Below are 14,696 nucleotides of genomic sequence, written 5' to 3'. Positions count from 1 at the left end.
ACAAAGTCATTTTAAGCTTATTTAGGGTTTTCTTGGCACTTGGCTTCTTGCGCTATTTTTAGAATACGCATTCAGTCAGGCATTGGCAAGTTAATTAGTTGTGCTAGCCGCCAATCCCAAAGGTAGTGGGGATAACCTATCTCAATGCATGTAATATATAACACATGAGGTGTGGGTGTGGAAGGGGGGGGGGGGGGGGGTTTGTACCTGAAATGCTCTCACCAAAGGGGTCCCCCTTTTGTACTCAATCCTAAGGGACATTATATATATCAATGGGCACTTTCGGGTGTTTCATCGATCAAGAAATTTTTGCGCACAGGGTATGAGTAGTTAATTGATCATCTCTTGGCATTTGTGTTTTGAGATAAACGCGTCGTGAACGGACTTATACCGGATGGCCAGGTTTAGGTCGATTGAGAAGTTCTCTGTACGTAGGGCTTCCGCGATCATAGTAAATGGTTTATAATATGAGTTGATCAAAACTAACTATCCGTGATCTCGTCTTGTGTTTATAGGTCGTATCAGGAGCATGCCTCACCATGGGTCAGAAACTTGGAAAACGAAATTGACCTAGTATCATCGCCATAGTGTGACCAAAAAAAAAAATATTTTTTTCCCCTTTAATTCAGTAGGGAGGCCCTAAATGTGATTATCAAAGGATTGGTCGAAGAAATGGGAGTTTGAGGCACATGTGTCCACGTGAAGCACCTTTGGTGATGAAATGTAACTAAAAGAGGCAATTAAAAGCGTGGGAATTTAAAAGAGGACCCGTGGCCTAGCTAATCCAATTTCGGTGAATTTCCGACAGATTACGAAGCGTTGTTATAATGCCGGGTCGAAATTTGACGAGCTATTGATGGGGTGCAGGTGCTGCACTTCAAATTTTTATGACTGCTTACTGCTGAATAGGTAGAATAGATACTTGCGGGTGAAGTACAGTGTAGAAAATATCAAAATAAAAACATAATCCTCAGAAAAAAAGGCGGATACAATTCCATGCTAGCTTTCGCAAGAGAGTGGGATCTCGCTCAGCAAGCGGGGAGAGATGATTTAATAATATTATTATTAGTTACTTGATATTAAGTGACGCACCCTATTTTAGCTTCCCCTTCTATTCACCAATGATGGCTACATGGATTGTTTTTACGTCTTATTTTACTTTCTCTAAAAGTGAAAGATGACGAGTGAGCTCATTGCTAAATGCTTATTGATTCAAACGTGGAATTAACTTCAAGTGATGCGCGGACAACACATGTATACGCTGCGTACAAAAATGTTCAGGATTAAAGATTATTTCCCCATTTTAAATATCTGAGAGCTCCGGATAGGATACAATCCCTGGTATGGGGCCATTTGGCCCTTGATATTCATGGATGCTGACATGTAACCTTGGGTGGGGTGCTAGCCTTCGCAGTATCAAACGGCAGGCTTGAAAGAGTGAGATCGTTGGCCAAATCATTGAGCAACAATCTTGTCAACGGTGCGACGGACTCCACACCCCACTCGAAGCTGAATCCTATTTCCCAGGACCTGAAGTGCGGAACGAACCGGATGCGCAGCTTCAGTGTCATTGGGATATGTGTGGCTTGTTTCAGGGAAGGGGCTAGAGGCTGGGATGCATGGTGGGGTGGCTACCCTACCACGTACCTGTATCTGATTTGAGCGCGGGAGAGATTGATCGTGCACGAGATTGAGGGGAATACGCACAGAGTTTTGATTGAGTCCTGGATTCTTGCTTTTTGGGTTTCTCGGCTGCATCGGGGGGGGGGGCGGGGGCGGGGGTTGTTAAAAACATTGAATGCGGGCTTCACTCCGATGCATTAATTAAAATCCAAACGCATTGGACATGTACTCTCATTATGAACAGTGTCGGTTTTGTGGCATCTCTCTTCTAGCCGTGGAGAAATTGGGATTTACCCCACCATCGACTGGCTGTCAAAATGAGGAGTTCAGTAGGAGTGGAGCCTAGTTCGAAAATTCTGGCCAAGGAAGCAGCCCGCAATTCTTAAGGACATTGCAGGCTAAGAAGCCATCTATATCGTCATAGTTTCTGGAGGACGTCTGAGTATTTCTCTGTATGCGCCCATTCCAATTGGTGAACGGAGGTACCGCTGGCAGCCAATCTCGCTCGGCATCAGGAAAGAATCGGCCAGGATTCCTCAGGGATTCCTCGTATCCGCGGATTAACTCTGTCGACATCCCACTAGCCACACCCAAGGTTTGGGCTTGCTGGGAAGCGCTTCGAGACAGGGCTTGAGCCTCCCCTAACACGCGCATCCGCTCCAATGGCACTCCCAGGTCTTTTGCTGCTGCTGAGAGCCCACGAAGGATAGGCGATTCCGTGGCATGTATCCATAATTGTCAACATTTTTCCTCTCTGTTTCGTATATATTCCTTGTTTCAACTGCTTGCGGGTATCGTGTTTTTGACGTGTTGGGTCGTGTTGGGTCGTGTTGTTTGGTCTCCCCAGTGATCGCTGCCCATGATACCAGCTGCTGGCGTCTGACCGCTTCCGCCAGAGCTGGTCAACAACAACCACCAACACACGGCCACAGGCCCAGATCCAGCTCCCGTCTCATCGTGTTCGATTCCTCTGCGTGTCAACCTTTTCGCTCGTTAATTTACCCCGTCATACCTATAGGGAAGCCGTTCGGTAACTTCGACATTTCTTTTCTTCATCTCACCCAGCTTTGCTTCTCATCATTACACCGCAGCTTCATATCTTCTGCTCTCGAATCGCTGCATATCTATCTCCCTGGCAATTGTGCTGTTTTCTCAGCCTTGCTTCGGTCTCTACTCTTGCTTCTTAACCGGCCCTCTCGCTTTGACCGTTGACCCGGTGCATCCATTTCCCGCCCAGGCACGCCGTCTCCTCTTAGCGGATCCCGTTCGTCCCCCATAACCTTTTACACATTACAATGGTCCGAATATCTCTTGCCCGTCGCCATCTGAGCTCCAAAAGCGGCATTACTCCTCCCTCTGCCGATCTCAGTCCTGGCCTCGCTCCCTCAAGGCCCGATACCAAACCGTTGTTTCTCAAGGCAACTGTTATATCCGTATGCACGCCATTCTGTTTTCCCGTGTATCTGCGGGACCGTGGGGCCAATAATAATGTGTGCGATGGAGCAGAAGCTAATTGTGTTGTCAATTTACAGGGAAGGAACCTAGCACCTAAGGATAGGAATGGGTTGAGTGACCCTGTGAGTCTTCTCTGCTCGTCCGTTACTTCCATCCTTTCCAATATCGACTGACTTTTTTTCGGCTTTTGCCTCCCCCAATTTACACAGTACTTAGTTGTAAGCTTGGGCGAAGCCCGACAGTCAACCCCTACGATAAGCAAAACATTGAATCCAGAATGGAACGTCTCCTTCGACTTACCAATCCTCGGTGTGCCGCTCCTCGAGTGCATATGTTGGGATAAAGATAGATTTGGCAAAGACTACATGGGGGAATTTTATATACCCCTGGAGGATATCTTTTCTGCTGGAACTATCCAACCACAGGTGCGTTTCCATGTTTAGAAAGAGGTGGCGTGATATCTATTGAGTTGCATGGGGCTGACGTCTGGGGTTAGCCACAATGGTACACGTTGCATTCTGGGCGGAAAGCGGGCAAGAAGAGGAGTGATGTGTCTGGTGAAATCCAGATGCAATTTGCTCTCTTTGACCCTTCGGATCCATCTGCTCAGCCAGCGGAGATCTTTCAGAAATTCAAAGCCATCGTATCTAGCGATGATGAGGATGAGATTGGCCCTGCTGTTTCCCCCGATACGGACGATCTCGAGAAGGAAGATGAGACATCTGATGGAACTGATGACCCCACGAAGACAGACGTCGTTGAGAAGCGCCGTCGCAAGCTTCGGATTGCTCGTCTGAAGCGCAAATCTATGGCTGCCAGAGCATATCAGTTTTCTGGCTCCAAAGACGGTGTCTCTGGGATTGTGTTTATGGAAATAGTGAAAATATTGGATTTGCCTCCAGAGAGAAATAGTAAGGAGTTTCATTCCCCCAGTCTATGTTTATGCAGGAACGGTCTTCGAATTGACATCGCGTTTCAGTGACACGCACGTCTTTCGACATGGATCCCTTCGTAGTTACATCGTTGGGCAAGAAAACGCTCAGAACCCGTGTTATACGCCATAATCTAAACCCTGTTTTCGACGAGAAGATGGTCTTCCAAGTTATGAAACATGAGCAGTCGTATTGTATTTACTTTACAGTTATTGACAGAGACAAACTGTCTGGGAACGATTTCGTCGCATCGGCCAGTTTCCCCTTACAAACACTTGCATTGGCGGCACCAATTGCAGACCCAGAGACGGGGCTATACAAGTTGCCCGGACCCCCATCGGAACCATCCCCTACACCTCCTCTTTCTAAATCACGATTCCGTCTCAATTTATCTCGTTCTTCGTCGACTACAAGTCTGACGAAGCCCACAAAACCACCACTAAGGTCTAAAAGCTCAACAACTTCGTTGTCAAGCCAGTCTGGCCAGGACCAACAAGGCACCTCCCCTCCCAACATCGCGTGTGAGACTTCGTCCCAGCTAAACTTACCGGCATCGGGGAATATGGTAGAAGAACCCAAAGTGCCTGCCGATGAATATGGTCTCAAGACCTACATTATCCCGCTTGCTATGAAATACAAGGAGCGCTGGGAGGACAAGCATTTCCCAGAGCTTCATGTGAAAGCGAAATACATGCCGTATCCGGCATTGCGCCAACAGTTTTGGAGAGCAATGCTTAAGCAATACGATGCTGATGATAGCGGGCGCATTAGCAAAGTTGAACTGACGACAATGCTTGATACTCTGGGTTCGACGCTTAAAGAGTCTACTATTGACGGTTTTTTCAAGCGACTTGCAGAGGAAAATGAACCCAGTGAAAGTGCCGACCTCACATTTGATCAAGCTGTTATCTGCTTGGAAGATACGCTCCAGTCTCTGCAGAAAAAGTCATTGAGGGACATTCCTCGTCATGCACCCAAAGAGACCCCGGAAAGTGAGAATCAATCCAGTAGTGAGGACAACATGCCTGAAATTAGCCTTACGCGGTCTCCGAATACTGGGCTTGAGCGACCAGCTGTACCAACTATATCCTGTGATGTACCAAGCTCTTCTGGGGATAGCGATGATAACCTCCACCCTGATGATCTTGGAGAGGATGGAGGAGAGGAACATGTAGTCGAAATTCGAGAATGTCCAATTTGCCATCAGCCAAGACTGGGAAAACGATCAGACGCCGATATAATAACCCACATTGCTACTTGTATGAGCCAGGATTGGAGACAGGTTGATAATCTGGTTATGGGCGGTTTTGTAACTTCTAGTCAGGCCCAACGGAAATGGTATTCGAAAGTTATTACGAAGATATCCTATGGCGGGTATAAACTAGGTGCAAACTCTGCCAACATCCTGGTCCAGGATAGGATTACGGGGCAGATCAACGAGGAACGGATGAGTGTTTATGTTAGACTTGGGATTCGACTTCTGTACAAAGGGTTAAAGAGTAGGGAAATGGAGAAAAAACGAAGTATGTTCACATATGAATTGTTCTTTGTACTATGATGACAGGATTATGCTCACCAAATCATAGTTCGGAAAATGCTCAAGTCATTGAGTATCAAGCAAGGAAAGAAGTATGATGACCCTGCCTCCGCAGCTCAGATCGTACCTTTCATAAACTTTCACCGGCTCGATATGTCCGAAGTTCTCCTTCCTCTGAGCGAATTCAAATCGTTCAATGAGTTCTTCTACCGCGCCCTCAAACCAGGTGCACGCCCTTGCTCTGCGCCAAACAATCCTAAAATCGCTGTATCACCAGCTGATTGTCGGACTGTTGTTTTCGACCGCATCGACGAAGCTACCAAGATTTGGGTTAAGGGAAGGGAGTTCTCCGTAGAACGACTCCTGGGCAAAGCTTACCCGGAGGACGCGAGGCGGTACAAGAACGGTGCCCTGGGGATTTTCAGATTGGCGCCACAGGACTACCACCGCTTCCACATTCCCGTCGATGGCGTGATGGGGATGCCAAAAACTATCGAAGGTGAATACTACACCGTGAACCCAATGGCGATCCGTTCCGCACTGGACGTGTACGGAGAAAACGTAAGGATCGTCGTTCCCATCGATTCAGTTGAGCATGGTCGTGTGATGGTTGTTTGTGTCGGAGCGATGATGGTTGGAAGCACCGTTATTACGCGGGAGGAAGGCGAGAAGGTGGCACGCGGGGAAGAGCTGGGCTATTTCAAATTCGGCGGTAGCACGTTGTTGCTGTTGTTTGAGCCAGGGAAGCTGTGTTTTGACTCAGACCTTGTGGGGAATTCTTTGGGAGCACTTGAGACTTTGGTAAGTTTGAGTTGTCATAATACCCAGTGAAGCGAGTTCAAAATCTAGATAAAACAAAAACAACAAAAAGAAAAGAAAAGAAACAAAAATAAAAATAGAGATAAAAAAAAAACAAAAGGAGAGAAGGCTGGATGCATGAATTTTAGCATTCTTGATCAAAATATATATATTTTATTGTCTAACTGTAATCGTTCATTTAGGTCCGCGTTGGCATGTCCATTGGCCACCACCCTGATACACGACAGCACAGTCCTGATATGCGGAAGAATGAGGAGAATGTCACGGAGAAGGACCGGGCGGAGGCAATGCGCAGAATTGAAGGGAGCTTGAATGCTCCATCTGACGGATAAGAAATGAGGCAGCCGTCAAGATCCGATGTTAGGAAAAGTTCTGGATGTTAGATTCCTTGATTGATCTGTTTAGATATGGGGGACCCGCCTCAGCTTGGATATTAAAGCTAGCTAATTAAGGAAGGAGGCACAAAAGGGGAAACATTAAAAGCAACAACTCCATAGATGATTTCAACAACATTACTAGGAAAAGTCCCTCGATGTGTGATGATGACGACCAGTGATGACACACCAGCGATGCCCATTTAACTTGTTGATATTCTTTCATATATACTCTTTCAATTCATTTCGTTCTTTCCTTGCATCCTTTAATTTTTCTTATTAATTCCAAGTTTCGTTGAAATGTTGAAGTAGTTAACTAGTGCAATCTATTTTCAAAGCATATTGAATATCACGTGATTAATATCCAAAAAAAAAAAACCCACTAGTCTAAAATAGAACTAGTTGCCAACTCTGATGTGCTGATCCTCGACGACGCGCCAAGACCAAAACATTTGGATTTCGGCATGGATAAGGGCAGCGAACAGACACACACACGAAGACCATCATATTTAACAAACGCAACGGACCCGGATCTACGATACCATTAGGGACTCGCCAATTATTTTTCCGTGACGACCGATTGATTGTGTGCGTGTGTGTAGCACGATCCAACACCGCTTTGCTGCCAGGCGAGAAAGGGAGGATACTGAAGGAGGGTCCGGAGTACACGGACGACGAGGACAAAACCGTGCCTTCTGCTACGATTATCTTACCGGCGGGGAGATAGGAGGCATATTCTCATTGTTCGAGCCGCTCGGGAAATGCTGCGAGACGAGCTGGGTGTGGCCAAGAGCAGATTCAGATTAGCCATTTCGCATTGAATTGCGATTGGAACTCTTGTACGCAGACACCACGGAAAGGGACTGAGAGCAGGGACGAAGAATTGCGATTGGCTTGGCGACTGCGACTTATCACGGCTTCTTGGGCGCGTCTTCTTTGCCCTCTGCGGTAGTTGGTTGTTGTTGTTGTTGTTGTTGCGGGAATTGCTCGAATTCGAAGCGGTAGGGACAGCCTGAAAGGTGATACCAGCGCAGAAATCCGGCGCGTCGCATTTCCATCGAACGGAGTCCACTTTCTGTTGCCAGCGGCTGAAAAAAAGCTGCATATTTCTGTGTGATTCATTTGCCGTGACATTGGGACGGCGTCACTCAAACTCGCGACAAGCATTACAACAACCAAACAAATTATTTGCGTTGCTTAACCGGACATGACAGCCACCATCGCAGCACCAGCAGCCACGATTAGTACACGAAGCACGCATCATATCATAGATTTTGGCGATAGTAGGCCAAACAGATACAAACAGGGGACGACACATAGTCGCGTTCCGCTGACGACCATCAATCCGGCGATGTCGCAGGCGCGGGGGCGACTGGCAAATGGGAACGGAACAAAGAAGAGTATGAAGGGAGGAGATGGGTATGCTGAAGGTGGTGCGAATGGATGGGGAGCGAAGCGGAAGGCTGGTGAGTGGTCCTTCATTCCTTCATGGCTGGTTGATAGGCTTGATTATTTTACGTTGGGTGGTGTGGTGTAGTTTGAGCAGTGCTAATCCTCACTTTCCCTTTTCTCTATCATACAGTTGAGTACGACAAGGATGTTGAAGGCTTTCAGGGTCACTCGAGCACCTGGCCCCAAAGAAATCAAAGTCGTTACATCGAGAGAATTCGGTTCCACCACCACTACCAAGGGATGAGGATACTCAACAGCAACCTGTTCAGAAGCAGAAGGGAAGAGGGAGACCTCCAAAATCCACGGAGGCACCGCGCAATGTCACATTTGAGACTCCCAATGGAAAACTCCCCACTCGACCACTTCGACGAACGTCAAAACGTCTGGCTGAAGAGGAACCAACTGCAACAGTGACAGAGAAATCATTAAAGCCCAGGCGGAAATCGAATGATGTCGCACCCGCACCAATCATGGTTCAGCGGAAGCGGGGTTCAAGTAAGGCCAAAGGCTCACAAACGGAGCCTCTAGGGGAGGAGACGGAAGGCCAGGTTACTACGCCATTAGCAGATGTGAATACACAGAAAATTGCACTCCCCTTTGCGGACACGCCCGTTATTCAGAAGAACAAGGAGATGCGGATGGAGAAGAGCCAGAAGGGCCAGAGGCGGAGTAGTCTTGGGAGGAGGGGGAGGAGAGCGAGCTGGCTGATTGAATCCGGGGTGTCTAATGGTGTGTTTTATGATTCATATATGATTTTATTTTATTCCGCTACGGTGTTTATTCCTGAGCTAGAAAAGATGCTAATGCTTCTATGTTGTATCAATAGCGCTACCGCATGACCAGGTTGACACGGCGCATTTTTACAAACATATCGAATGTGAGCCTTGTCCGAGCCCAAGAGAATGAGACAGCTCCCTTACGTGGTGCGCGACCAGAGCATTAGGGGAGAAGCCATCTGGATCTAGGTCGGGGGACGAAAGTGCTAGATTGGCTGGTATGTTTTTTGAGCGCGGAGACAGGCTTCTGAGATGCACCATTTGAGTGGATGCTAACAACGGTCTTGTTCCCCATGTAGCTCGGGTAATACAGGAGGAACTGCTTGAGGATTTCGCGAATCGGCCTGAACTTTCGGACTGGTTTGGTCGGCAAGAAACCACACCGCCGGCAGTAGTAGTAAAGAAACCAAATCCAAGGAATATACAAAACGCGGAGAAAATTAAAGAATTGGAGGAGCAGATACATAAGTATGCAGTTCAATGCGGTTCACCTTTGACTTGCATATACATGGGAAACAAATACTAACTCTACATGGTAGACTGCAACTAGAGCGACAATCACTTACATCTCTCGTACGGCCACCGTCAATTCCAAAAATAAAACCTCCGTCTTCGACATCCATACAACAATCCGAAAATCAACAACCATCCACATGCACACCACAAACTGAAGTAATAAACCCCGCCCTCCTCGACTCTTCTCAACTAGCGATCCTGACGGCTCTGAATCCATTGAACTCTACCCGCGCACCTTCCGATGAATCTGCACCAACCGCGCAAACAGACTCATCCTGTACTTCAATATCCAACATAACATTTCGCCTTTCCCACCTAACGACATCCTTAATCCCAACCCTTGACTCCTTCGCCTCGGGGATCCACGACATCGAACTATTCCGCCGCGCAGCGGATGACGTGGCAGGGCAGGTTCTTGCGATTTGTGCGCGTCTATTGGAAGAGCGCGATCAGTTACGGCAGAAACGAATTGGTGGGGAGGAGCTAGGAAGCAATGCCAACGGCCGCACGATGAGAACGAGAAGGAGAAAGGGTAAACAGAAAGTTGGTGAGGCGGCGGAGGGCGATGAAGGAGCAGGCAACGGGGGAGATGCAGATGAGGATGAGAAGGATGATTTGAGAATAGAGAAGGAGGATTTGGCCATTGTGTTGGCGGCCTTGAGTAGGCTAGAGAGCAGAGGTTGAGCGCTGCTTTTCTTTTCTTTCTTTTCTTTTGTTTAATTTTACTGAAGAAGTTGAAGATAGCGCGTACCTGGAACTTGTAAATACTATTAGCCAGGCTTATCCGCCTATTGTGTTCGAAGATTGATTTTACATCAATGTAATTGATGAAATATTCTTGGTTCTTATTGTTATTATTATTAACCTTCTGAAACAAAGGACAATATTAAATCATAGATCATTGACAAATAAAAACATGTACAGTGCAAAAGCTACATTGAAAGGAAGAACAAGAGGAAAAAACAGGAGCAGAGGAGCAGAGGAGCAGTTATTCATAGATTATCTGCGCTTTTATCTCAACTGTGTGCCTGGCGAGGTGATGTGCCAGTTGTTGAATTCCTAAGCCGACAAAAATTTGAGGAGCGTATGTTGGTTGCCCTGGGTTCCAACCACTCCTCGACCCGATGCAAATGAAATGAGATGACTGAGGCCATACATTAAAGTCCGCCGGCGGTTGTTTTCTATGGCGACGGAGCGTTTCTTTTCTTTTCTTTTCTTTTTATTGCCCTCTTGTTCTTGAAGTTGTGTAGATGGCCTCTGTTGGTTGCTTTCGGGTCCGAATTTGCTAGGGGATACGGAGTGGAGTAAAAGAGTGTCGGCTGGAAGTGAAAAGTTGCCTCGTTTCAAGCTGGGAAGTGCTGTATCTCTGAATTGCGCGGAGGTGAAAGGAGCAATGTGCTAGTACGAATGTGAGGATTGCCAGGTGGATCATGGGGAGTTCGAGCCTGATTTCCGCCAGCTTCGTAAATCAATCCACTGTTCTATAAACTAGAATAATCAATGACACTAACTGGTAGTTCATCAGCGGGCACCGTAGAATGGCCTCCAAAAAAATTGAATGCAGATATGGCTGAAAAGCGGTTAAATATCAACATTTACTGTCTCTAAGTGTAACATATATCATATACATAAGGCTCCTATCTGACTTTGAGAACCTACTTCATATCTTCATCCTCTCTGCTCTTTTCCGGCTGAGAGCCTTTCGCGCTCTTGTTATGCATTGCAAACGAGTATAATATGATGCCCAATATTGAGAGAAGGATGCCAAATTTGCTTTCAAAACCCACGATCTTCTCGCTTAAAGCCCAGCCAAGTCCAACGATGATGCAAGTTTTTAGATGTCCAGTGACAGTACTGCTGACGGGGCCTGCATGGTCAATAATGAAAAAGAGAGAGAGGTTCACGATACAAGCGCAAGCTCCACTTATCACGAGTAGTATCCATTGCCGAGGGAGTACATCCCCCCACACGGGGAATGTTTCTGTGAAAAGGCTTGCAATGAAGAGGAGCAATGTGCCGAAGGGGACCTGGTTATATAGTAATTGCATGCTATCCATCTGCAGCTTTTTGTGATACTGTGAAACCCAAAGGGTGTATACAGCGCTGATAGTAACACCAGTAAAACGAAAAGACCATACCCCAGCGCCCGAGGTAGTTTCGACTGTGGCCTTCTTTGGGACTTCACTGAAGGAGTCATAGTATGACACTATCCCCTTGCCAATACCGGTGGGGAGGAGGGCGAGGCAAGCTCTCACGGGGATTTTCGAGCCGTATAAGCAAAAGTTAATGATGACGGTAAGAGGAGTTAGTAATAAACGAACAACCTGGTAGAATAGTATCGAGGAATAGGCAAGCGACAGGTTTAGGAAGACAACGCTGGCACACATAATCAATGTGAGAGGGAGGACCGGGAGGACACTTGTTCGTACCGGGACGAATAGGCGCACTCTAGGGCGAGAAGCAAAATAGAGCAGCAAGGTCGTGATGAAGAAGTGGAAGGCAGCAAACCCCAACGGGCATCTCCCGAAGGAGGGGTCGGTGAAGATCAATTTGTTGACATAGACCTTTATATTAAATGTTAGTCATTACCTGTTCTCGATGTCGTCGTGTTCGGTTCCAAGGAAAGGGGCTCATACAATCGCGGTGGTCGCCAAGACGTTCGCCGTTATCCACGCAACAAGAGACCAGTTTGAACCTTTGCTCGCCTCCAGTGAATTAGGAACGGGAGCTTCCTCGATATCTATTTCCTTCATCTTGAATGGGCAATTCCACCGTCCACAAATCCCGAAATAATAGGATGTCACGAGAGAGATGGCATCGGGGGACTTTCGGTTTTTCCAAAGGCGCCGATGTTGGACGAATTGGCGGTGATCTGCAATCTCTGAGCCCAGGTGTTTCTGGGCTGCTTGAAACCGGAGAGCGCCGCGTATGGAGGTGTGCCTAGAGCTATAGTATAAGCCTCGATACTAGTCAGGATATGACTGGAATCAAACCAGCCAGATTAGAGTCGCGCAAGGCGATGGTGTGTATTCACCTCGAAGGCCTGGTCGTCAAAACAACGCGAATTAATCTTGGCAAGACAATCCAAAGCTCGTTGCTGGGGGAGACGAGATCTATGATCGAACGAGCGGTATGTCACAGAGGTCGCGATGGGTGTTTTTTGTCCTTCCGAATAATAGTTGGAACAGTACCTGAATGTCCGCAGAATCGTGATGCAATCGACAAGATGTTGATTCAAGAGGCTCTTGCATGCGCACACAAAAATCGGCCAAGCCAACGACAGGAGGCTGGCGACTAAGGCTCTTGGCCTGCGGGCCGCGCGATGGTGAAATGAGCTTAGTGTCTTATCTCAATGTTGTCTGGCTCGGGGGATCCCTTGAGAAGGGCAAATATCCGAAAAAAAAGGTCTTACCCAGTCGACAGTATCGAGCCCAGATGTTGCTGACAGGAAGGAGACTGAGAGTGTGTCCCTATTATTCCCTATTATTAGGACTTCCCTAAAGCTTCCTAGCCCTGATCTGGTGCGATGCAAGAAAAATATGAGTTGGGGCTGTGACTTGGGTACTTTCTGGATGTCTGCGGTACAGTAACCGCTGATTTCGAGATTCTCTTTCATGGGCTTATCATGCTTGCTCTAGAAGCTCTTTTCACTTGTTTCTAGCCCATGGAAACTTAATGAGCGGTCAATATGATGTTTTCTGCCCCGGCCAATCTATATCGGTGATCTCGATACTCTCCTCCTCGAAAATACAGAGCCGTAATACGTTTGCTGCTTCTTTTATTCACAATCACTCTGTCCTTTATGGATTTGGCTTCCCTCGCAACAGAACTGTACAGAAAAGAGCGACAAAGCGGAGACAATACCCCCGCCTCCGGGCAGAAAAATGGAATACCAACTTCAAAGAAAATCGATCTTCAGGATCTTCAGCACAAGGAATAATAACGTCCGAAAGCAGATCTGGTCGAACAACATGATTTAGGTAAGGATCTGCCTCTAGGAAAACAAGAGAGTCACAGCAGACGGATTCCTACTGACATGACCCCTCCAAACAAAAACAATGCCGGATGACATGCATATTAGAGAATTGTTAAGCCGATCGGGGGCGACAGGGAAGGAAAACCGCGAGAAGTTGACCTAAGGCCTAGAGCATACAGCCTCTATTTTCAAGCTCCCCTTACTTCTCCGATCACATGCATCCACATCTTAACTTTCAAATAGAAGTCAGGTAATTGTTTCCAATAGGGGAGGGGAACAAACAAGCACTCTGGCTGCTCCTATCGACTAAGTCGTTTCGACGTCGTGGTTGCAATTTACCCATTGAAATCATGTATTGGGCGACGAAGACCTTAGTAAGAGGATTACCGCGCCAAGCTGAGAATGCTCCTAGGGGTTATTACAAGGGATCTAAGCTAGATGGCAAACAACGAGTGGTAGAATCTCAAAGGATGGGTAGCCAAACCCTCTACTCTCTAGTTTCCGGGAGGTCCTTTCTGTTGACGCCGATGCGTTGTTTTTCCAGAACCAGGAAGCGCTGTTGGAAGAAAAATTATATACAAGAGCAGGTGCATTATTCTTCGAAGGACCGGCGTATCATCCCGGAATCGAAAAAGGAGTTCCTACAACAAATTCTTCCCAGGCCTATATCTAGGAAAACCATGGTGACCAGATTTCGGACCGGTGAAAGTGGTCATATGCAAGAGTCTGGAGTCGTAGGTGGAGACAGGTGGAGACATTTTATGACAGTGCTGCTTGTATGTAGCATGAACGGCTCTGATCGACGTGGAAATTAAGGATGAGAATAAAATAGGGGTAAACGATATGGTTTCCGTCGAGTATGCTTTTTTCGATATTATCGCAATTTTTCATACGCTGACACCATCAAAGAGACATTCTGGATTGGTTGGGAACATGCTGGGGATACACAGCATGCATTTTGCGAATGGAAAACGGGCATTATTGGGAAGGTTGAGTCCCTCTGAAGATGATGAACGCCCCCACCTGATAACGAAATCGCCCTTCAGCCAGAGCACCAGAACAGGAGTCAGACATCATTAGAAGGCGATGAGAAAAAAAGACAAAAATGTATACTATCTGGGCCCCCTGTCCCACAGCTGCTTCGCAGGGATACTAATGGCATTTCCGCTAATGGTTTCAATGGATTGGCTTCTAAAGCAAATCAAAGATGTTGATGGGTAACCCGGCAGAAAGCAA

General features: G+C 47.1%; 3 protein-coding genes across 3 annotated transcripts; 2 read left to right on the top strand and 1 right to left on the bottom strand.

Annotated features, from left to right (window-relative positions):
* Positions 1-2,918: 2,918 nt before the first annotated feature.
* HCAG_01115 (conserved hypothetical protein) lies at positions 2,919-6,698 on the top strand (the record flags this gene model as incomplete). Its single annotated transcript, XM_001544019.1, has 7 exons — positions 2,919-3,056; positions 3,156-3,200; positions 3,288-3,503; positions 3,575-3,989; positions 4,058-5,533; positions 5,597-6,348; positions 6,549-6,698. The coding sequence occupies 7 exons, from the start codon at positions 2,919-2,921 to the stop codon at positions 6,696-6,698; spliced, it is 3,192 nt and encodes a 1,063-aa protein (XP_001544069.1).
* A 1,393-nt stretch (positions 6,699-8,091) lies between these two features.
* Positions 8,092-10,389, top strand: HCAG_01114 (predicted protein; the record flags this gene model as incomplete). Its single annotated transcript, XM_001544018.1, has 6 exons — positions 8,092-8,206; positions 8,355-8,921; positions 9,019-9,069; positions 9,268-9,436; positions 9,508-10,145; positions 10,382-10,389. 6 exons carry the CDS (start codon positions 8,092-8,094, stop codon positions 10,387-10,389), a joined length of 1,548 nt encoding a protein of 515 aa, XP_001544068.1.
* Positions 10,390-10,965: 576 nt separating this feature from the next.
* Positions 10,966-13,100, bottom strand: HCAG_01113 (predicted protein; the record flags this gene model as incomplete). Its single annotated transcript, XM_001544017.1, has 5 exons — positions 10,966-10,972; positions 11,144-12,048; positions 12,121-12,450; positions 12,676-12,792; positions 12,897-13,100. 5 exons carry the CDS (start codon positions 13,098-13,100, stop codon positions 10,966-10,968), a joined length of 1,563 nt encoding a protein of 520 aa, XP_001544067.1.
* Positions 13,101-14,696: the final 1,596 nt, after the last annotated feature.

This window comes from Histoplasma capsulatum, genomic scaffold (assembly GCF_000149585.1).
Source record: "Histoplasma capsulatum NAm1 scaffold_1 genomic scaffold, whole genome shotgun sequence".
In the NCBI taxonomy this organism is placed as follows: Eukaryota; Fungi; Ascomycota; class Eurotiomycetes; order Onygenales; family Ajellomycetaceae; genus Histoplasma; species Histoplasma mississippiense.
Note: the sequence above shows the minus strand (reverse complement) of the source record. Positions and strands in the feature narration are given on the sequence as shown.